This window comes from Marmota monax, unplaced genomic scaffold (assembly GCF_021218885.2).
Source record: "Marmota monax isolate L192 unplaced genomic scaffold, Marmota_monax_Labrador192_F-V1.1 WCK01_AAM20220418_F8-fsc00022, whole genome shotgun sequence".
NCBI lineage: Eukaryota > Metazoa > Chordata > Mammalia > Rodentia > Sciuridae > Marmota > Marmota monax.
In genome coordinates, this window is record NW_026695215.1 from 27,398,548 (window position 1) to 27,420,474 (window position 21,927).

The 21,927-nt window shown below is 49.1% G+C and overlaps 4 protein-coding genes across 23 annotated transcripts in view; 3 read left to right on the forward strand and 1 right to left on the reverse strand.

Moving 5' to 3' along the window:
• The window catches only part of Ip6k1 (inositol hexakisphosphate kinase 1), a 66,958-nt gene extending 54,211 nt beyond the window's left edge, over positions 1–12,747 (forward strand). For 11 of the 13 annotated variants that reach the window (XM_058574892.1, XM_058574897.1, XM_058574891.1 and 8 more), the window contains 5 exons: positions 884–1,094; positions 5,950–5,973; positions 6,734–6,915; positions 8,761–8,936; positions 9,447–12,747. In XM_058574892.1, the coding sequence (XP_058430875.1) occupies positions 884–1,094; positions 5,950–5,973; positions 6,734–6,915; positions 8,761–8,936; positions 9,447–9,956 (1,103 nt within the window). In that variant the 3' untranslated portion in view covers positions 9,957–12,747. Of the gene's footprint in view, positions 1–883; positions 1,095–5,446; positions 5,464–5,949; positions 5,974–6,733; positions 6,916–8,760; positions 8,937–9,446 lie in introns of those variants that run through there. The other 2 variants (XM_058574902.1, XM_046431409.2) reach the window with 2 other exon arrangements.
• A 396-nt stretch (positions 12,748–13,143) lies between these two features.
• Positions 13,144–16,756, forward strand: Gmppb (GDP-mannose pyrophosphorylase B). 2 transcript variants are annotated; one of them, XM_046431415.2, is made up of 9 exons: positions 13,144–13,258; positions 13,376–13,701; positions 13,787–13,835; positions 13,957–14,099; positions 14,310–14,468; positions 14,555–14,633; positions 14,705–14,832; positions 14,917–15,099; positions 15,184–16,756. In XM_046431415.2, exons 2-9 carry the CDS (start codon positions 13,657–13,659, stop codon positions 15,313–15,315), a joined length of 918 nt encoding a protein of 305 aa, XP_046287371.1. In that variant the 5' UTR covers positions 13,144–13,258; positions 13,376–13,656; the 3' UTR covers positions 15,316–16,756. The 2 variants fall into 2 exon arrangements, with proteins under 2 accessions (XP_046287371.1, XP_046287369.1); XM_046431413.2 differs by having other exon boundaries at positions 13,195–13,509; positions 13,621–13,701.
• The window catches only part of Rnf123 (ring finger protein 123), a 29,545-nt gene continuing 23,151 nt past the window's right edge, over positions 15,534–21,927 (reverse strand). For 6 of the 7 annotated variants that reach the window (XM_046431400.2, XM_046431399.2, XM_046431402.2 and 3 more), the window contains 7 exons: positions 20,737–20,876; positions 20,440–20,628; positions 20,275–20,350; positions 19,961–20,045; positions 16,366–16,508; positions 15,937–16,216; positions 15,534–15,860 (listed from right to left, as the gene is read on the reverse strand). In XM_046431400.2, coding sequence (XP_046287356.1) covers positions 15,740–15,860; positions 15,937–16,216; positions 16,366–16,508; positions 19,961–20,045; positions 20,275–20,350; positions 20,440–20,628; positions 20,737–20,876 — 1,034 coding nt within the window. In that variant the 3' untranslated portion in view covers positions 15,534–15,739. The remainder of the gene's footprint in view (positions 15,861–15,936; positions 16,217–16,365; positions 16,509–19,960; positions 20,046–20,274; positions 20,351–20,439; positions 20,629–20,736; positions 20,877–21,927) is intronic. The other variant, XM_046431403.2, reaches the window with a different exon arrangement.
• On the forward strand, positions 16,909–19,638 carry Amigo3 (adhesion molecule with Ig like domain 3). Its single transcript, XM_046431408.2, has one exon. It carries the CDS (start codon positions 17,147–17,149, stop codon positions 18,686–18,688), a length of 1,542 nt encoding a protein of 513 aa, XP_046287364.1. The 5' UTR covers positions 16,909–17,146; the 3' UTR covers positions 18,689–19,638.

Here is a 21,927-nt window from a genome sequence, read left to right on the forward strand (position 1 = left end):
GAGCACTCTACCACTGAACCATAATCCTAGCCCCTAATTTACTGTTTTTGATATTGTAAATTGTGCTATGGAGCAGGCACATTGGCACATGCCTGTAATCCCAGCAGCTCTATAAAACAGATTGAAATTGGAGTTTAAAAACATTCCCACAATGGGGACTGGGACTGTAGCTCAGTGGTAGAGCATTTGCCTGGCACATGTGAGGCACTGGGTTTGCTCCTAGCACCACATAAAAATAAATAAATTTTTGTGTCCATCTACAACTAAAAAAAATTTTTTTTAAAGAAACATTAAAAAAGGACTGGGATGTGGCTCAAGTGGTAGCGTGCTTGCCTAGCATGCGTGAGGCACTGGGTTCGATTCTCAGCACCACATAAAAATAAAATAAAGATATTATGTCCACCTAAAACTAAAAAAATAAATATTAAAAAAAGAGAAATATTAAAAAAATTCAGGCCCAGATGCCTTCACTGCTAAATTATGCTAAATATCAAAACCAAATATTATCTACGCAAGCTCTTCTGAAATTTTCAAGAGGGACTACTTCCAAACTCATTCTAGAAGCCCATTATAAAAAATATAAAATATTTTTCATGAACCTACACATATGAACAAAATTTTAGCAGATCAAATCAACAATATATTAAAATGATAATACAACATGACCAAGTGGGATTTATCTGAGTAAACAACAGATCAGGGTAGAGGTGGTAGTCATCTTCTTTTGGAAAGATGATGTCTGCTGGCTGCTATTCCTCTATCAGTCAGTATTTGGTTAAGGGAAAGTAAAGCCTGTGTGCAGTGGAAATGCAGATGCTAATAATCTGTGCTACATGGAACCAGCCTGTTGACATTTGTTTACTGGCTGCCTTTTTTTCAACAGGTGTGGTATCTGTCTGTTTTGAGGGGGACAGTGATGGTTACATCAACTTGGTGGCCTACCCTTATGTGGAAAGTGAGACCATGGATCAGGATGACACATCAGAACGGGAGCAACCTCGGCGCAAACACTCCCGACGGAGCCTGCACCGGTCAGGCAGTGGCAGTGACCATAAGGAGGAGAAAGCCAGCCTCTCCTTTGAGACCTCTGAGAGGTAAGAGGATGGCAGGCAAAGCTTCAGTTATAATCTTTTCCTGCTGGCATAAGTACTCAGGACATATTTAGAGACCTGACACATCATGGGGAAGCATTTTCTAAAATTCAGGAGGATGATTAGTATTCTTGGGTTACCCTTGCAGGTGTGGCCTCCCCTGTGTGTCACATAAACCCAGTGATGCATCTTTCTGGAGATGGCCATAACTAATTAAGAGAGACTGAAACTCTCTCAACCCTTTGGAAGCAAGGATGCCCTGTACTGGTGACAATAGGTTCTGTGGTTTTCTGCTATGTCTCATACACATAAGAGAGAATGTTGAAAAGTATTGGTCTACAGTGAGATTGCAAATGCTTTCTGACTTACAGGATGTCCAAGCATGAGACCCATGATAGGCCATGCAGTCTAGTATTACCCTAATGGTTTTGTGTCTAGCCTCTGTAAATCTGATATCAGTAATCCTATCCCTGAACCTAAAATTTATTGTATTGGGATTTGATTTTTCTCAAAGATTTGGAAATCCTTGTATTTCTTGCAAAAATTAATGTGAGCTTCCACTAGGATGGATATAATCAAAAGGATGGACAGTGAAAGTAATAACAGGAGTATAGAGAAATTAGAATCCTCCTCCATTGCTGGTGGGGAAGTAAAGTGGTGTAGCTGCTTTGGAAACAATCTGGCAAGACTTCAAAAAGTTAAACCCAAGCCAGGCACAATGGCACCTGCTTGTAATCCCAGTGATTGAGGAGATTGAGTGAGACAGGAGGATCTTAAGTTCGATGCTAACCTGGGCAACTTAGTGAGACCCTGTCTCAAAAAGGGGGTTAGGGAATGTAGCTCAGTGGTAGAGCGTGACTGGATTTAATCCCAAGTACCCAGGGTTGGGGGGAAGGTAGTTAGTCATTTAACTCCTAGGTATTTACCCAAGAGAATTGAATAGTATATTCATACAAAACTTGTACATAGATTTTCTTAGCATTATTCCTGATAGCCAGACCATGGGAACAACCCATGTCCATCAGTGGGTAAATGGATAAGCACAGCATGGTACGTATATCTGTACACTGGAATTTTATTCAGCCCTTAAAAAGGAATAGAGTACTGATAAAACATACTATACAGATGACTCTTAAAAACATTAAGTGAAATAAATCAGACACAAAAGACCATATACTACATGATTCTATATATATATATAAAGTAGTTAGAACAGGCAGAGCCATAGAGAGCGAGCAGGTTAGTGCTTGCCTTTGTTAGTAAACACAGTGGTAGTGGCAAATAGAGAGTGACTGTTAGAGGTGACACAGTTTGGTTTTGGGGTGAATAAAATATTCTGAAAATTAAGTAGTGGTTATATCCTCAACCTTGTGAATACAGTACTAAAAAACCACTGAGTTGGGGCTGGGGATGTGGCTCAAGCTGTAGCGCGCTCGCCTGGTGTGCGTGTGGCCTGGGTTCCATCCTCAGCACCACATACAAACAAAGATGTTGTGTCCGCCGAAAACTTAAAATATATATATAAATAAATTCTCTCTCTCTCTCTCTAAAAAAAAAAAAAACAACAACACTGAGTAGTAAAATTAATAACATTAGTATGGACTGAAAATAAAGTGAACTTCCTAAAATAGTGAAATAAAAATTGTACAATTAAATTACTTCATATTTAATTTCATTTAAGTAAGTTTCAGTGAGTAGGGTGCTCTATGACTTGATTCAGAAGTTGAAATTGGGGGTTGGAACTGTTTCCCAATGGTAGAGCTCTTACCTTGCCCTTGGTTCTGTCCCTAGCACCATGCACACGAAAAAAAGTTGGGAATTTTCTTAGATGTGGCAGTAGTTCATCCCTGACATCAGATCAATTCACCAACACTTGCTGTCCACACTAGCTCCCAGCACTTTGTTCAGGGCCTAGGACATTCTAGCCCTCTTCACTTACCCTGTGAATAGTTCCCATTTATGTGAGGAAGCACAGAAACCCAATAGGACTCTGGCTGGGTGTGTGATGAATCATTTCCTGCGCCCTCAGTCAGTGGTTCTCTCTGGCCAGGTCAGCAACTGTGATGTAAGGAGAGTGCTACATATCCACTTCTTAAGTAAGCATTGTCTCCATATGTTGAACATTCTGTGGACAGATTAACTCTGTCCTGTGGAAGCACTTCTGTGTTCTTTTCATTCCCTAAGGAACTTCATCTTAACTAGATAATTGGGACATAATTTGCTCAATGACAAGGAATGTTCCCCAAGTCTGTAGCTGGCAATGGGTGTTTCTCTCCCAGAAGCTCTTTAGAGTGGGCTTGCTTTTTTTTTATTTTTTATTTTTTATTATGTATTTAGTTTTCAATGGACCTTTGTTTGTTTATATGTGGTGCTGAAAATCAAACCCAGTGCCTCACACATGCTAGGCAAGTGCTCTACCACTAAGCTATGATCCCAGCCCAGAGTGGGCTTTCTTTTTTCTTTTTGTTTTTGGTGCCGGGGATTGAATTCCCGACCACTGAGCCCCATCCCCAACCCCATTTTGTATTTTATTTAGAGACGGGGGCTCACTGAGTTGCGTAGCGTCTCGCAGTTGCTGAGGCTGGCTTTGAATTTAGGATTTTCCTGTCTCAGCCTCCTAAGCCGCTGGGATTATAGGCATGCACCACCACGCCCAGCCAGAGTGGCCTTTCTTTTTGTCCTCTTAAAGTACAGAATTTACTTCATGAGTCATCTGGTAAAAAGCCAGTGAATATAGACTCACATTAAGTTATGTTCATGTTCAGGAACAAGGCCCTACTCTGAAAGTGACAGCTCTGGGGGCTGGGGTTGTGGCTCAGTGGTAGAGCACTTGCCTAGTATGTATGAGGCACTGGTATTGATTCTCAGCACCACATATAAGTAAATGAATAAAATAAAGGTCCATCAATGTCTACAAAATATTTAAAAAAAAAAAAAAAAAGAAAGTGACAGCTCTACCTGCAGTGTTCATACTTTTGTTTTGGCCTATTAGTGGACACTCAGTGATCACTCCAGGGGTGAAACTTGTTTCCTCACCAGAGCTAGGGCTGCATCTCTAAGGGTGATGCCAGGTGCCACAGAGGCCCTGCTCAGACACTAAATTTGATTGGACTTATTTGACAAATAAGTTGCCCTTGTGGTTTCCCAAAGGGAATCACAAAAAAAAGTGTCTGTAAATGGCCTCAACAGTGCTCTCTGCAGAAGAAAATGAGGGTTTTGACAGGTAGAGGGTTTTGTCAGGCCTAGATGGGTTCCTCTAGTTCCAGTTAAAGGAATTAGGGTCTCTTATCCAATGTTGCAGAGCTTTCCCAAATTCTTGACCCTGGGAAGAAGGTCAACATTTCCAGCATACAGTAATCCTTTTGGTCAGCTTAAGTCTGTGTAACACCTTGCCCAGTGAGAGAAAAGGCCAGCAGTTCTGAAGAGGAGACTGGCATTTGAAATTGCTGCAGTGCTCCACTTCTGTTCTAAGCTGCAGACTTGCTCTCCAATTTCCAGGCCATATTGCTTTACCAGTGGTTTGTTTTTCTGGGCTTGTCAGTGTGAAAAACAGTACTGCCATTTACTTAAAGCAAAGATTTTTATGTTGGAACATAATAAAATTGTGGTATAATTTCATCAATTGGTGTCCCTTCTTGCCAAAATACTTTTGTGGTTTGATTTATTTTAGAAATAAAATTCTCTGTAGGCTTGATGCTTTCCACAGGCACAAACCTTACTCTGAGAAACACAGGTACCTTTGGCACCTGCTGGCCTGTTCCTAGTAGAATATATCTTGCTTTTTTTGTTTTTTCTTTGTTTGTTTGTTTGTTTTTTCCCTATGATGATGTTTTCCTCCTCTACCTCCTCCTCTTTTTTTTGGGGGCGGGGGGTGGTACTAGGGATCCTACACAGGCCCTATGCTTGCTCCACAAGCATTCTACTATTGAGCTACAAACCCAACCTTGTTTTTAAGTTTTTATTTTAAGACAGGGTCTCACTAAGTTGCCCAGGACAGGCTCGAATTTGTGATCTTGCCTCAGTTTTCCCAGCTACTGGGATTAAAGGCATGTTCCACTGTGCTGCTACCAGGCCTCATGAAGAGATAGACAATCATTCATAAGCACAATGCCAGCATATGCTTTTTAAAATCCCATTATAGGAAGCTTTTCTAAATGTTCTGGACCAAGGTAGGACAGTTATTCACATCCATGAAAGTGGCAGCCCATGGTCCACCCTGTTTGCTTAGTGTGAAACTGCACCCTCATCACATTTTCTTTCTTTTTCTCTCTCTTTTTTTGTTTTTTGTTTTTTTTTTTTTGTTTTTGTTTTTGTTTGGGGTGTGTGTGTGTGTGTGTACTGGGGATTGAACCCAGGGCCTTATGCATGCTGGGTAAATGCTCTACCACTGACCTGTAACTGCATCCCTTTTATTTTACTTTTAGTTTTTGAGATAGAGTCTTGCTAAGTTGCCCAGGCTGACCTTAAACTTGCAATTTCCTGCCTCAGCTCCTGAATAGCTAGCATTCTAGGCATGCACTACCATACCTGACTTTGTTAATTTTTTATTGTCATAAAATGAACATTTTAACCTTTTTGAGTATACAATTCAGTGGCATTAAGTACATTCACAGTGTTGTGCAACTGACTTCTCATTCCTCCTTCCCTAACCCTTAGAAACTATTATTCAACTTTGTGTTTTTATGAATTTGCAGTTACCTCATGTAAGTGGAATCAAATGATATCTGTCCTTTTGTGTCTGTCTTATTTCAGTTAGCAAAATGTTTTCAAGTTTATCCATGATCTAGCATGTATCATAATTTCAATCCTTTTTATAGCTGAATAATATTCCATTGTATATATGTGCAATTTTGTTTAGCTGCTCATCTGTTGATGGATACTGGTGAGTTATTTCTATGTTTTTAAAATTTTTTGTGATTAATGCTTCTATGGACATTGGTATAAAGTATCTGTTTGAATCCATGTTTTCAATTCTTTTGGGTATATATCTAGGCACAAAATTGGGTATATATCTAGTCATGTAGTCCTATGTTCAATTTTTTGGGTGTGTGTGCGTGTGTGTGTGTGTTTTGTTGTTGTTGTTTTTGGGTTTTTTTGAAATGGTGTTTGCTCTGATGCCCAGGTTGGTCTCAAACTCCCGAGCTCAAGTGATCCTCCTGCCTCAGCTTCCTTAGTAACTGGGACTATAGGCATGCACCACTTATGTTTAACCTTTTGAGGAATCACCACTGTTTTTCACATTGGCTGCATATACATTTGTACCTGCAATGTATAGGGTTTTAATTTCATCACATCTTGATTAGCTCTTGTTCAAATTTTTTCTTCTGATTATAGTATCCTATCCTAGTGGATATGAAATAGTATCTTCATGACATAATTTGACGTGAATAATTATTTTTGGGAGATATAAGGAAGAGTACTACTCATATCATTTACTCACTTTTATTGCCACACATATCTGAGACCCCCTGCCGTCTGTTAGCAGGGTCTGTGGATGGCAGGTTAGGCCTGATACAATTCTTCTCTACCCTGTGACCTCAAAGATAACTTGCCTGAGTCCCATAGTGATGTGTATGTGTGTGTTTTTTGTTTTTTGGGTGTTTTTTTTTGTTTGTTTTTTTGTTTTTGTTTTTTTTTTTTAGTTCCCAGGAGGCAAAGAGTCCGAAGGTAGAACTACACAGCCACTCAGACGTCCCTTTCCAGATGCTAGATGGCAATAGTGGTCTGAGTTCTGAGAAGATCAGCCACAACCCCTGGAGTCTGCGTTGTCACAAGCAGCAGCTGAGCCGCATGCGCTCTGAATCCAAGGACCGAAAGCTCTACAGTATCCTTGACACCCCTCCTTCACTAGTGTCTTCTGGGACTGTAGGGCCCATGTCAGGGCCCCTCCAGACCATTCCTGAGGTCCCCTGTCAGGGCCCCTCCAGACCATTCCTGAGGTCCCCTGTCCAGGGGCTTCTCTTTGTTCTCATCTTTGTTTTTAGACTCCTCTTCTTCCTTCTTTTACTTTCATTAACATGTTGTTTTTTCTGCCTTTTCTTATCTACATGATAAGATTGAAACTTAAAACTTGGCAGTCTAGAACAGACTATTGTGAGAGATGTTTAAATTTGTACTTCACTATTTTGGAATTTAGTGAAAAAAATGACAAGGTAGATTTTTTTTTTTTCTTTTTCTTTTGGTACTGGGGATTGAACCAAGGACTTTGCACATGCTTGGTAAGCACTCTACCATGGAGCTACATCTCCAGCCCCCAGATAGAAAAATTTATCCAGCATTTATCTTAGAATTCTAAAGGGCAATAGAATCTTATCTCCACATTTTTATAGTAATGCTACAAATGTATCTTCCTTATTTCTTAGGGCTGGCTGAGGTGCTGCCTTGAGTAGGACATGGTTTATTGATGGTATCAGGAATGTGTCCAAATCTGCTATATCTTTAGTTTATTGCTTGTAAAAAGCAAAACAACACATCAGTGGGGATGGTATATACCTATAATGGAAAATTATATAACCACAAAAAGGGATGAAATGCGCTGACATGGATGAACCTGGAAAACATTTTGTTAAGTGAAATAAGCTAGGAACAAAAGGATAGATACTGTAAGATTCCACTAGTTTGAGACAACTGGAATTGATAAATTCCTAGATACAGAGGTAGAAGAAAAGTTTCCCAGGAGTTAGGAGAAGAGAGAATAGGGAGTTAGTATTTAAAGGGGACGGGATTTTACTTTGAATAGATGAAGAAATTTCTGGAAGTAGATAATGGTGATGGATGCACAACAATGTAAATATACTTAATGCCACTGAAATGATACACTTAAAAAAAAAACTGGTTATAAATAGTAATTTTATTTAATACATTTTACCAAATTTTTTTTTTTTTTTTTTTGTACTGGGGGTTGAACTCAGGGGCACCTGACCACTGAGCCATATCCCCAGCCCTATTTTGTATTTTATTCAGAGATGGAGTCTAACTGAGTTGCTTAGCACCTCACTTTTGCTGAGGCTGGCTTTGAACTTGTGATCCTCCTGCCTCAGCCTCTCAAGCAGCTGGGATTACAGGCATGCGCCACCATGCCTGAAAATTTTTTTGTTGTTGTTAAGAAATAAGCTAGGTATGGGTGTGGTGGTGCACACCTGTAATCCCAGCGGCTCAGGAGGCTGAGACAGGAGGATCTCAAATTCAAATCCAGCCTCAGCAAAAAGTGAGGCACTGAACAACTCATGAGACCCAAAAAATAGGACTGGGGATGTGGCTCAGTGCTCGAGTGCCCCTGAGTTCAATCCCTCTACACACTCGCAAAAAGAAATAAGCTGGGCACAGTGACACACACTTGTAATCCCAACTATTTGGAAGACTGAGGTAGGAGGATCACAAATTCAAGGTCAACTTCAACACGTTATACCCTTGTCTCAATAAATAAATAAATAAGGATGTAACTCCATAGTAGGGCACCCCTAAGTCAATTCCCAAGACTGAAAAATAATAGTTACAAGCTAGAGGTGTAAAACCCACATTTGAGAGGTGTGAAACCCACATCTGAGAGTTTGTGAGGTGAACACATTTTGCATTAGACCAGAATGCTCTTTTTTATAAAAAACCTTTCTTGTGCTGTCCTGGATGGACCAGACGGTGAGTGTGGTTGTCATTCTTGACCTTGGACCAGAATTTCTCCTGCTTGAGAACGTGGTACATCACTTCAAGTATCCCTGTGTTCTGGACTTGAAGATGGGCACCCGGCAGCATGGGGATGATGCATCAGCTGAGAAGGCGGCCCGGCAGATGAGGAAGTGCGAGCAGAGCACATCTGCTACACTGGGGGTTAGGGTCTGTGGCATGCAGGTGAGTCACCACTTGTGAGAGCCTCAGTGCTGTACTTGCATATTCTAGGTTGTGCCCATACCTAGAGGACAGTACAGAGGACAGTACCAAATGTCCTCCCAGGAGACATTTCTCCCCTTCCCTGAGACCTCCTGTCCCAACTATTGACCTGGATTTGGGTTCCAGGTTCAGTGCTGCTGTGAGAGTCTGCTCCCTCCACAGTGGGGCAAGTAAGACCCTTGTCTAATAGCAGTATGTTCAACTAAGCAGTATGTTCCTCGTTAAAGTCTAGTGGGGGCCCAGAGCAGCTTGGAGGAGGGCTCTAAAGGTGATGACCATAGGCCCAGTAATTGCCTTTCATAGCTCTTATGATGGCAAAACCTAGAGAGAATGTGGCCTGCCTCCTTCCAGTTGGAAGAGCAATAAAGTGCAGGTTGGTTATAGAGTGCTTTCCAGATGGTGCTTGCCCGGGGTACCACAAGTTCATCAGACTTACCTGGTGTTCACCCTGTCTGTCTCCTGGGGTTTCAGGTGTACCAGCTGGACACAGGGCATTACCTCTGCAGGAACAAGTACTATGGCCGTGGGCTCTCCATTGAAGGCTTCCGCAATGCTCTCTACCAGTACCTGCACAATGGCCTGGACCTGCGACGTGACCTCTTTGAGCCTATTCTGAGCAAACTGCGGGGCCTCAAAGCTGTGCTGGAGCGGCAGGCCTCCTACCGCTTCTACTCCAGTTCTCTGCTTGTCATCTATGATGGCAAGGAGTGCCGATCTGAGCTGCGTCTTAAGCACCTGGACATGGGGCTCCCTGAAGTGGTACCACCCTGTAGCCCCAGTACCAGCCCCAGCAGCACCACCTCCGAGGCAGGCCACTCCTCTCCACCTAAGGTGGATGTCCGCATGATTGACTTTGCACATAGCACATTCAAAGGCTTCCGGGATGACCCCACTGTGCATGATGGGCCAGACAGAGGCTATGTGTTTGGCCTGGAGAATCTCATCAGCATCATGGAACAGATGCGGGACGAGAACCAGTAGGCCCAATTATGGGCCCCCCGAGACCCCTTCCTCTCCACCCGCAGGCAGGGACCATTGCTCTGAACTTGCCGTGAGGACACACAGACTTGCTTTTAAAGGGTTATATTTCTCTTTGGTGTAAACTAAAAGAAATGTTTTTAGCTGTAGCCTGGAATCCATATATATAAAGTGAAGGAGGGCAGAACATGCGTCCTCTTGGCCAGGCTCCGTAGCTCTGTGGCTGTGACTGCTGTGTCCAGGTTGACTTAGGAAGGAAGAGGTGCCCCTGGTGGGCTTGGCAGCAGAGACAAGATGCCCTTGGACTTTGGTTTCTCTTACCTAGGTCTTTAGGGTCTGTGTCTGCAGGGTCCTGCTGATTGTGTAATGAAGCCCTGGACTGGTACAGGGCCCCTCCATGCTCACTCATCCTTTGTTCCCCCAATATAAGAGGGGATTGGTCCCTATCTCTTGGGAGCTTTTCAGTTTTGTGCTGTGGGTGTCAGCCAGCTCTTGAACAGATGCCCTTGTCATCAGAAATCTGACTGCACACAGCTGGACCCATGTTTCTTGGGTCTGATTTTGGCATGGGGCTACATTCATGAAGCTGAGCTGAAGCCAGTTTATGGCAGCAGGCAGGCCTGGTTTCTCCATGGACCTAGCACATAAACCTGCTCCTCTGCCCAAAACCCCAGCCAGCTTCTCTCAACAAGATCCCCTTGCCTGAGGAGGCCAACCCCTTCTGTCTCACTGAAGGGCACCACTCTGTTTGCTGAGAAGAGTGTGTTCTGGTAGGCCATGGGGCCTGTAGGGGCCCTGGACCATACAGTATTTGCAGTTCTTGTACTGTGGGTGGGAGTCTTCCTCTTCTTGCTTGGGCAGCTGTGCTGCCTCTGGATGGGCTGCTCCTCCCAGGACTCAAGGGCTGTGGTCTGCTCAGGGTCTCTCACTTCCCCAGGCAAAGCTCAAGGAGGCAGCCCATTGTGAGGGAGAATTTTAAGCTTGTCTGCTCTTAGAGACATTGGGCCCTGGGTGCATGCAGGTGCCCAGATTATGCTATTGAGAGCTTTGTCTGAATAATCCTGGGGTCCATCAGTTTGTCCATTTGTCCACCTGCCAGCCCCTATACTGTGGGGAGCCTTCCTTTGGGGTGTTGCCTTGTTAGTATATTGATTTCCTTCATACTTTCCTCAGCAAAATAGTCTCTCTCTCATTTCTGAGGTGAGCTTTTGCCCCTTTGCCCTTCCTCAGCAGGTGCTTTTTTTTTTTTTAAACCTGGTTCCAGAATGAACTAGGGTTATTTCCCTGCTGGCCTGGCACCCTTCCTATGGGCCTGGAGTGTGGCCCTCAACACTCAAGGGGTAGCCTTTTCACATAGTTTTAATCATTCTTGCTGCCACCTTTTAACGGCATGTAGTTTTGCTGCCTCTAACACAAGGTGGCCAGCAGGTGACAGGCACCACACTCAGTCATTGCCAAGGTTAGTTAGCACCCTTTCCTATAAGCTTAGGGCCACTGTCATTGTCTCTTTTGACATGTTCCTATTTGGGCATTAAAGGTAAGCCTGCTGGCCTGTGTTTGTGAGAAGCCTTGGTAACTGATGACCTGATTCCTGGCCTTTAGAGATGTAGTCTCTGAAATGGGGTCCTTGATGGATCCTATCTTTCTAAGCCCTCCAACCCTGGTGCCAGTGGTGGGCAGGTTCCCATTCCTTGGGGCTGGGAGGCACAAATTTGCCTGTCTCTGGTAATAACCACCTTCTCTCCTGTACCATTCTGTGGTTTCAGCCAGAGGGAAAGGTCATTGTCAGTGTAGCTGATATTCCCTGGCAGTGGGGAGGATAAGAAGAAGGATTTGGGGCCACTGCCTGGGGACGAGATGCCACCCTGTTCTGGTACTACTCAGCACAGGAGGCTGTACTCATTTATTGTGTTTTCCTGGCACTAGAAATAGTGGAAGGGCTAGAATTTGCTGCTTCTCCCCCAGGGCAGGGCCTTTCTTATCAGCACTTTTGGTACCTGGAAACCCAATCATTATTTGATGGGTGGTGGCAAGCTTGTGCATGCACATTTTCTGCCACTGCTCCTTCTGCCTGGCCCAGGCTAGAGAGTCCTAATGCTGCCAGGCCCTGCCTTCCCATCCCCAAATCAGGACCAAAGTGCAACTGGGGATCATGGGTTGGGGTGCTCAGGTCACCCTTCTCTGTTATTTTCGCTGGGCTGGGCCAACGCCAGACCCCGCCTCCAGGGTTGGGGTGGAAAGGGACTGGTGGTGCTTAAAAAGGAAGGGGACCAATGTAGCAACTTGCCAGGAACCCCACCCTCTCTTTTCTGGGTCTGTGCAATGGGTGTGGGGATTCCCACCAAGGGCCAGAGGCCTGGGTTAGTTTAGTAGCTGCTACTCACGCGCTCACCTGGCCATGTGCACGTTCCCTAGATGCAGACTGCTTTTAACTTTACGGCTGTACAATTTGGTTATGTTTGTGCCGATTTAAAAAATATTTTAATGAAGAAAATGGCGATCCCCGGGAAGGACGTGGTTCCTTTGCTCCTCGGGGACATGTAAGACTTCGCATTCTGGGAATCACTCTCCGCTCTTCTTTTTCCTGGAAGCTAAACCTGTCCACGCCACCCGAGGCCTGCGCCTGGATACTACAGGTGACTCCGGCCACGACTCGCGCAGTTGCATTTCCTTGGACCTTGCGTGTAAGGGAGGGGTGCCCGGGCCGAGCCCGCCCCTTTCTGTACACCCAGCGCTGCCCACCCCGCTTGTGTCTGAGGTCGTATATGTCAAAATAAAGCCGCTAGAAATTGTAGCTTGTCCGTATCTTTCTGAAAACTTAGCAGCTCCAGGGTGAATCCACCCAGCCCAGCACCCCCAACGACCTCCGGCCGCGTGATCTGCTCCTTCAGTCCCCTTCTCCCAGGGTCGGAGCGCAGGGGGCGGGGCCCTGGACAGCAAAACGTGGCCACAAGCGTCTACCCTGCAGCCAATCTAGCTCCCGTAGGGAGTGAGGCCTCGCCCTTGGCGCCAGTTCCGCATTCGGTTCCGCCAATAGACAGGTGACCCGCGAGTCTCTTTCGGGTCCCCATAGCAGCCTGGCGCACTCAGGCTCTCATTGGCTACGTCTTTGGTAGTGCCGCGCCCAGCGCTCCGACGCTGGCGGCCGTGCCACGTAGACAGCAGCTGATTGGCCCGCTGGGGTCACGTGCCTAGTGCCGTCCGAGTACTCTGCCAGCCGTCCACCGCCCGCTAGGTAACTTGTGTTCTTGCGGCCGGGTGCCGGCGTCAGGTTAGGCCAGGCGAACAAATTGAAACCAGAGTTGGTCAGTCTGACTGGTGAAGGGCGTGGGGCAGGACATAGCGGGTGTAGTTCGTGGCCAGTGTTGGCCAGGCGGGGTGCAGGCACCTTGGAGCCTAGGATTGACTCCCGTCGCCCACAGGCGAGATGAAGGCACTGATCTTGGTAGGCGGCTATGGAACTCGGCTGAGGCCACTAACGCTGAGTACCCCGAAGCCGCTGGTAGACTTCTGCAATAAGCCCATCCTGCTGCATCAAGTGGAGGCCCTTGCTGCGGTAAGGCCCGGGGTCTGTCCTGGGCGGAGGGACGTCTAGCGACTGAAGGTCAGGGGTGCCCGTACCTACCGGCTGAGCCCGCCTGTTCGCTGGCTTTATCCTGTCCGACAGGCAGGCGTGGATCACGTGATCCTGGCTGTGAGCTACATGTCGCAGGTGCTGGAGAAAGAAATGAAGACTCAGGAGCAGAGGGTGAGGCACGGACTCTTAGCCGGTTCCGTTGGTCCACCTTCCTGCTCCGGAGGGAGAACCTAACGAGGTGACTTCTCCTTTCCAGCTGGGAATCCGAATCTCCATGTCTCATGAAGAGGAGCCTTTGGGGACAGGTCAGTGGATACAAGAAGGTTCCTTGGGGAGGGTTTGCATCCAGAAGAGGGTGGTACCTGCTGAGCCTGAATTCAGGGATTCAGATCCCCAGCAAGGCCGTGATCTGCTCCCTTCCCCCAGCTGGGCCCCTGGCATTGGCCCGTGACCTGCTCTCTGAGACTGCAGACCCTTTCTTCGTCCTCAACAGCGACGTGATCTGTGATTTCCCCTTCCAAGCCATGGTGCAGTTCCATCAGCACCATGGTCAGGAGGGCTCCATCCTGGTAAGAGACCAGGTCTTCCTTCTCCTTTGACATTCCCTGCAACATCCCAGCCCAGCTTCCCTTGCCCCCCCACCCTTTGATCTTTCTCCTTATAAGAGAACAGCTAAGCAGTATCTTCTAAGTATCTGGGACAGAATCCCTGAAACTTGGGACAGCATATGTGTAAAGGTTTAGGAACACTGGACTAGGCCTAAGTCCCCCTGTATTCAGGTGACCAAGGTGGAGGAGCCTTCTAAGTACGGTGTGGTGGTATGTGAGGCTGACACGGGCCGCATTCACCGGTTTGTGGAGAAGCCACAGGTATTTGTGTCCAATAAGATCAACGCAGGCATGTACATCCTGAGCCCTGCAGTGCTGCAACGCATCCAGGTGTGTAGAAGACAGCTGCTGGGTGGGCTAGGGTGGGACAGGCCATTACTACCATGACCCTGCTCACAAGCTGCCCACTCCCACAGCTGCAGCCTACGTCCATTGAAAAGGAGGTCTTCCCCATTATGGCCAAGGAGGGGCAGCTATATGCCATGGAGCTGCAGGGTGAGGCAGAGAGGTCATGGGTGGGGGTGGTCTGTGGCTGGGCTGAGCCCCTGATGCATCCCTCCCTACAGGCTTCTGGATGGATATCGGTCAGCCCAAGGATTTCCTCACTGGCATGTGTCTCTTCCTTCAGTCACTGAGGCAGAAGCAACCTGAGCGATTATGCTCAGGCCCTGGCATTGTGGGCAATGTTCTTGTGGTGAGGCCTTTGTCCAGCCCATCATTAATCCCTTCAGTCCCTAGGGGACAAATGGCCCAACTGTATTTTCCCCATTGCTCTCAGGATCCAAGTGCCCGTATTGGCCAGAACTGCAGCATTGGTCCCAATGTGAGCCTGGGTCCTGGTGTGGTGGTGGAGGATGGTGTGTGCATCCGGCGGTGCACAGTGCTGCGGGATGCCCACATACGTTCCCATTCCTGGCTTGAGTCATGCATCGTGGGCTGGCGCTGCCATGTGGGCCAGTGGGTAAGCCAATGAGCTGGGCCAGATGGGGAGAGGGCCAGAAAATGCATCTGCCTCACTGACAAGGTCTTATTCCCCCTCACCCAGGTGCGTATGGAGAACGTAACTGTGCTGGGCGAGGATGTTATAGTTAACGACGAGCTCTACCTCAACGGAGCCAGTGTGCTGCCCCACAAGTCTATTGGTGAATCAGTGCCAGAGCCTCGTATCATTATGTGAGGGGATGCCTGGGGCTGGCTGAACCCGTATTTCCCCATCAGCAAGAGGAGCACTGGCTTGACACAAAAGGCCCTGGACTTGGTGCTATTTGTCTGGGGAGGATTGGATGAGGATGAAGCTGCTGAACACCTGCCTTCTCACTTGGACATAAAGTAGCAGAATCCCTGCTGGGCCACACCCCACAAACCCCACTCCCTTAAAAAGGGCCAGGCCAGGGCTGTATGGAATAATAATTTAATGTTTACTGTGGCCCTGATTGAAAGTCAAACCCAGACATTATTAGGGCCACGGCCAGGCTCCTACCAATGGGGCTACACACAGACAAAGAGGTTGGATGTGGTGGGGGTGATAGGGAACAGGGCAAGGGAAGCTCATAAATAGGTCTCTGCCTGGGTCTGGGTTTGCAGGTGGAGGTTTGCCAGGCCTAGGCAGCTGAGGAGGTGGTGCTTGTATTAGCTGCCTTGTCCCAGTCCTCTACAGACACGATGGTGGCTTTGCAGAAGAAGCAATCCTTGTTGTTCATCAGGTGCTGGTTGATGCAGGCTCTGCAACGGGGAGGGGATAAAGACTGTCTTGGATGTTCCTACTGCCCCTTCCCAAAGCCCATGGGGCCCCACTTACTTGCAGGACTTGTGTCCACAGGGCTGGAACACAGCAGAGATGGGGTGGGCATAACAGATTGGGCAGAGATCTTCCTCACTGGTGGGCTGCAGGGAGGGAAGTGAAGGGTAGTTGGATATGCTATGCCTATATTGGTGTGCACACATGTATTCAAGTAGCATGGGATGTGCTGTGGTCCCACTCACCAGGGATGCAGCTGCTGCCTGGGCAGATGCAAAGGTCAGATGTGTCAGCATCTGCTCCACTTGTGCCAGCTCCTCAGCATTGATATAATCAGTATCTGGGATAGTGGTAGGTGTGTCAGGCCAGATGTAGCCTAGAATCTGGTGCCTTTTGAATAATCCCAGGCTGGGGATTTGCTGTTCTTGGAGGTCCTGACTTCAGACAGTCCCAGATCTTTTTTCCCTTAACCACCCCTGGCCCACTTACAGCTCTGCAGGGAGAAGCGCTTCCGGTCTGGGGCAGGCAGGACAGTGCCAGGTGCTGGGGGCTCTGGCTGCCCCAGAAGATAGCATATGGATCGGAGCTGGAAGCAGGGGTCAGCCAAAAGCACTGATGTGGCTCTCTCTGTCCTAGGTAGGGAAGAGTATATAGTGTAATCAGAACACTGGGGGGCTCCTGGGGTTGTGTGACCATCCAAACCTAATTGCATTAATACCTTTATTTCCACCTCCCAGCCGCAACCTTCTAAGTCCTGGGGGGTCTCAGTGAAATCACATGCAGCCCAGGTACCAGTTTTGTGGGCTACCATAAAACACCTAAAGTCCACCTGCCCCATGGTACAATAATCCTTCAAATAAAGAACATTAGGAGCAGTTTACCATTCTCCCCTGGCTGCCCCTTTTACTCTTCTGGTTTGTTGGCTAAGGGAAGGCTGGGTATTGGAAGTGAATTCATACCCCCCCTGGTGGCCATAGGGGTTCTTAAGCGGCAGGGGATGTGATTTCCCCGCCCCTTGCAGCGGGAGCCAATAGAAGCCCGATGCCCCGCCCCCTGGGCCGGCTTCTGTAAGCGACTATTTAGAAGTCGACCAGGAAAGTGCTGGGAGAAAGCAAGGGGAGACAGAGCTGACTGCAACGTCCATCTGAGCTGAGTAAAGCCAGCATTGTGCCTCCTCGGCCGTGGACCATCCGGCACCACGCTTGTTGGGCCAGAACAAGAGTGGGTGAGTCCTGGATCTGTGACCCGCACAAGGCTGCTCTCATTCTTGATGGTCGCCGTCATGGCCTGGCTAGGGCTGCTGGGTGCCCTGCTGTGCATGCTGCCGGTCGCCACGTTAGGCACCCGAGACCCTGAGGGCTTTCTGCCCGCTGTGCCCCACAACTGCCCCAGCAAATGTGTCTGTGCTGCTGATCTGCTGATCTGCGCAGGCCTGGGGTTGCAGGACGTGCCAGCCACGTTACCTGCAGCTGCTGCTGAACTCGACCTGAGCCACAACGCACTCCAGCGCCTGCGCCCCGGTTGGCTGGCACCCCTCTCCCGGCTGCGCGCCCTGCGCCTAGGCCACAATGAACTGGATGCGTTGGGTCACGGAGTCTTCAATAATGCCAGCGGCCTAAAACTCCTTGACCTATCATCTAATGCATTGCGGGCACTTGGCCCCCACGACCTTGATGGACTTGAGGCACTGGAGATGCTGTTTCTGTTCAATAACCACCTAGCACACTTGGATGAGCATGCCTTCCACAGCCTGAGTGCACTCAGCCGCCTCTATCTGGGCTGCAACGAACTCATGACCTTCTCTTTCAACCACTTGCACGGTCTGGGTGCGATCCACCTGCGCACCCTGGACCTCTCCTCCAACCGGCTGGGACGTGTCTCTGTCCCTGAGCTGGCCGCACTGCCAGTCTTCCTCAAGAATGGCCTCTACTTGCATAATAACCCGTTGCCCTGCAACTGCCGACTCTACCACCTGCTGCAGCGCTGGCACCAGCGGGGCCTAAGTGCGGTGCGAGACTTTGCGCGTGAGTACACGTGCCTGGCCTTTAAGGTACCCACATCCCGCGTGCGCTTCTTTGAGCACAGCCGTATCTTTGAGAACTGCTCAGCTGCCCCAGCTACCAGCCTAGAGCAGCCTGAAGAGCAGCTGCATGCACAGGTGGGTCGGTCCCTGAGGCTTTACTGCAACACCAGCGCCCCAGCTGTGCACATTGCTTGGGTTTCACCTAAGCACGAACTGCTTGTAGCACCAGGATCCCGAGATGGCAGCATTGCAGTGCTGGCGGATGGCAGCTTAGCTATAGGCAAAGTGCAGGAGCAACATGCTGGTGTCTTCGTGTGCCTGGCCACTGGGCCCCACCTGCACCACAACCAGACACTTGAGTACAATGTGAGTGTGCACTTCCCACGCCTGGAGCCTGAGGCTTTCAACACAGGCTTCACCACACTACTGGGCTGCGCAGTGGGCCTGGTACTGGTGCTGCTATACTTGTTTGCACCACCCTGCCACGGTTGCTTCCGCTGCTGTCACCAAGCCTGTCGAAGTCGCCGCTGGCCCCGGGCACCCAGTTCACTCCAGGAGCTGAGTGCACAATCCTCAGTGCTCAGTGCCACGCCACCAGATGCACCCAGCCGCAAGACCAGTGTCCACAAGCATGTGGTCTTCCTGGAGCCTGGCAGGAGAGGACTCAACGGGCGTGTGCAGCTGGCTGTAGCTGAGGACTTCGATCTGAGCAATACCATGGGCCTACGGTTCATGGCTGGCTCTGAATCTGCTAGCTCCACAGGCTCAGAAGGTCTCATGATGACCTAGGCTGCCCAGTGCCCTCCACTCAGGCCATGACCCTCCTGCTGCTTGCTCTGTTCCCTGCTACCATACTGAGAACTGCCAGGTGTTAGTGGGAAGCACTGTACCTGGTCCGCCAGCTTCCTTTGTGGTTCTTACCTGAACCACAATGGCCCTATTCATAGATAGAAGAATCAGAGTCTCTTAATTTCCTCCTGCTCTGCCTAGCATGGGTCCCCAAGGCCCCAGACCCCAGCAGAACCTGCTAGTGTCTTCCTTTCCTGGGACCTCCTACTGTCCCAATGTCCCTTAAGGATGGGGGACCAAGTCCATCTGGAAAAGGTCTTACATTAGAGCCCTAGGAACCCCTTCAGTGGCTGAAGCAGATATGAAGGAGTGATACAGAACAGTCAAAGCACACCACCTTCCCCTTCCCATACCTGGGGCAGGGGTCTCACAGGGGAAATGATGGAGAGCTCAACTCCAGCCCGTGTTCCTGGAGAAAGGAAGAAACATCCTCCCTCTGATGACACAGCACTCCCCCAACTACCAGCAGCCAACCTTCTGAAAGCTTCACAACTGCATGCACAGTCTGGTGGGCAGGCATTAGGAAGGAGAACCCCTGGGGACCTGGCCTGAGCCCCAGCCACAGTGGCCCTGCTTTCTCCATCAGTCATTTCAAGGCAAAGTTCATTCCATGGCCTCACGGCACAGCAGTAAAAAGCCTGGCAAGCTGAGAGGGCCCAGATGGAACTTGATGTCCCTGAGGGCAGGAGCCTTTTAAAGGCTGGCACTGTTCTCAGCCTAATGGTTTGAGGCGGTGCCCTGGCTTCATGTGCACCTCACCACTCCCACTGCAGAGAGGCAGGGAAGGGGTTCTGGGAGCCCCTCAGGTGTGGGGGCTGAGCTACGAGTCCCCATGGCTGTCTTGGACCCTGCTGTTCATGGAATTTTGTAATAAAGGTAATCCATGCTCATTGAGGCCTTCACTGACAGGCAGCATTGTAATGTGCTTGGCTCTTGATCTAGCAGTGTTGCCTTGGCCATCAAAGGATGGTCTGCCCTATACCCCCACTGCTACCAGAGGAATGGCCACAAGCCAGGGCACTTTGTCCTGCTTGAGTCCTTGATTCTTCAACCCAGAGCAGCTGCCACTGTCACCTACTTAAGCAGTTTACATCTCACCACCTTCCCTCTACCTTAAAACCTGATAGTGAGGCCCATTTATAAGATAAGGAAACTGGGGTACAGGGAGGTCCTGCCCAGCTCCCATGGGAGCCCATAGTCTCCAACACTTACTCTGAGGCTTGACCACGCACCAGGAGCTGTACCAGGATGCCTGTCACTGCCACAAGGATAGGGTAGTGGTCCACACTTTCTAGGCCTAAGGGGAGGGAAGGAAGAAAATGAACCTCCCTCATGCTCCTGTGGCAGAGGCTCCAGGCCTGACTGATGCTATCAACCCTTCTCTCTGTCCACTCTACAGAAGGGCCAAGCTGGGTTCGGGGTGCTGAGCCTGGCTGTCATGGTGCAGAATAGAGAATCGGGCATCATGCTCCTGGCAGAGGACTCAAGGCCTATTGTACAGGGGTGCAGGGCATCTAGGTTCTTACCAGGTAGTCGTAGGGTGACCACACGGTCAAACAAGTTCCTCTCAGCTGTCACACGGTTCAGCACCTGATTCAGCAGCTGTGGGGGCAGGAGCCTGTTGGTACATGGACAAGCTCACCAGTGGGGTATCCCCAGGATCCTACCCTCCTTGCCCTAGATGGACACACCTGTGCAAGACGCCGCAGCAGCATCTCAGAGGTAGGCCGGGCCCAATCAAGGAATATCTCAGGCACCAGTGTGATGGTCATTTCCAAGACACGCAGCAGGCTGACTGAGAGGTCAAAGCAGGTGGCACATACCTTGAGCTGTCTGCTGTCCACAAAGTTTCGTTCCAGGCGTTCAGCAGCCTGCTGAATCTGTGCAGCCAACAGGTAGGCAAGCAGCAGTCAGAGGCCTGGCTACAAGCCAGGTCCACACCTTGGTCCCTTTACCACCCTGGCCCACAGGGCCCCACCATGGCCTACCTCCTGGATCATGCCAATGAACTCAGAGAAAGCCCAGTTGAGTTGGTTGAGGACGCTGTTGAGGAAGCTGGGTGCCACATCAGAACCCTGCCGCAGCAGGTCTGCCATGTGCTGCTGCAGCAGGGTAGAGGGGCAGGGTTCTGCAAGCGGATGGGAAGGCACATTATCAAGGACTTCAGGACAGTATTCCTGCCTGTTTGCCTTTGTCCTCACCCACTGGTATAAGAACAGAAAGATGGCTCCTGGGAAACATGCAGGTCAGGGTACAGAACTACCTGAGGATTAGAGCTCAACTGTCCCCTCCCTCTCTGGGGCAAACCAAAAGCTGCAAGTGTGTCCAGCCCCATACCACATCATCCACCCTAGGCCTAGGGCAATTATACAGCTGCAGCCTAACCCCAGCAAGTTCTGAGTCACATGCCCATCAGACAGGGCCAGACATAGAGCAACTTAGACTTTTCCCCACTAGCATTGAGGCCAGATTCTCCAAGAATCTACTCTGGGCCCTGCTGTCCTCTACTTTCCTCTGCTGCCCTTGGCCTCTCCTTGACATGTGTCTGAGGTGGTGGGTGCCAAGTCTGGGCTGACAGACAGTGGTAACTAGAGCTCTCAGCTGCAGCTGTCTCAGCATATCTCACCACTCCTCTAGATGCAAATCAATAGTTCCTTCAGCCACAGAACAGATCTGGCCCCCTTGCTATTCTCCACTTGCAGCTCAGTTCTGCCTTAGAGGCAGGTCTGAGATATTTGGCAAGGACTTGCTGTGTGACTTTGCCTAAGGCATTCAGCCTCTCAGAGGTCATTTCTCAGACCAAAGCACAGGCTGCAATGGGAGATAGGCATGGTGAGAACAGTGGGTATAAGCTGGTCAGACTAAGGCCTTGGGCCAGGTCTAATGAAGGTCCTCTAGCTCAAGAGACTGCAGGACACAGGAGAGAGACCACACACTGGCTCTGCTCCCAACCAAACGCCTCTTACTCCAGGAAGCCCCATGATCATCCCTTGGGGCTCTGGCCAATCTCCAGCCTATGCATATCTTGCCTCAGGGATGCAAGGCCTAAACTAAGCCCTTTGTCTGGCACCAGCAGATACCAAAGAAGGAGCAGAAGCACACAGTGCTGTGACAAGCCTGGAGGTCAAGGAGCTGGCATAGAGGGCAAGGGACAGAGTGTCTACTCCAGCAGCCTGGGT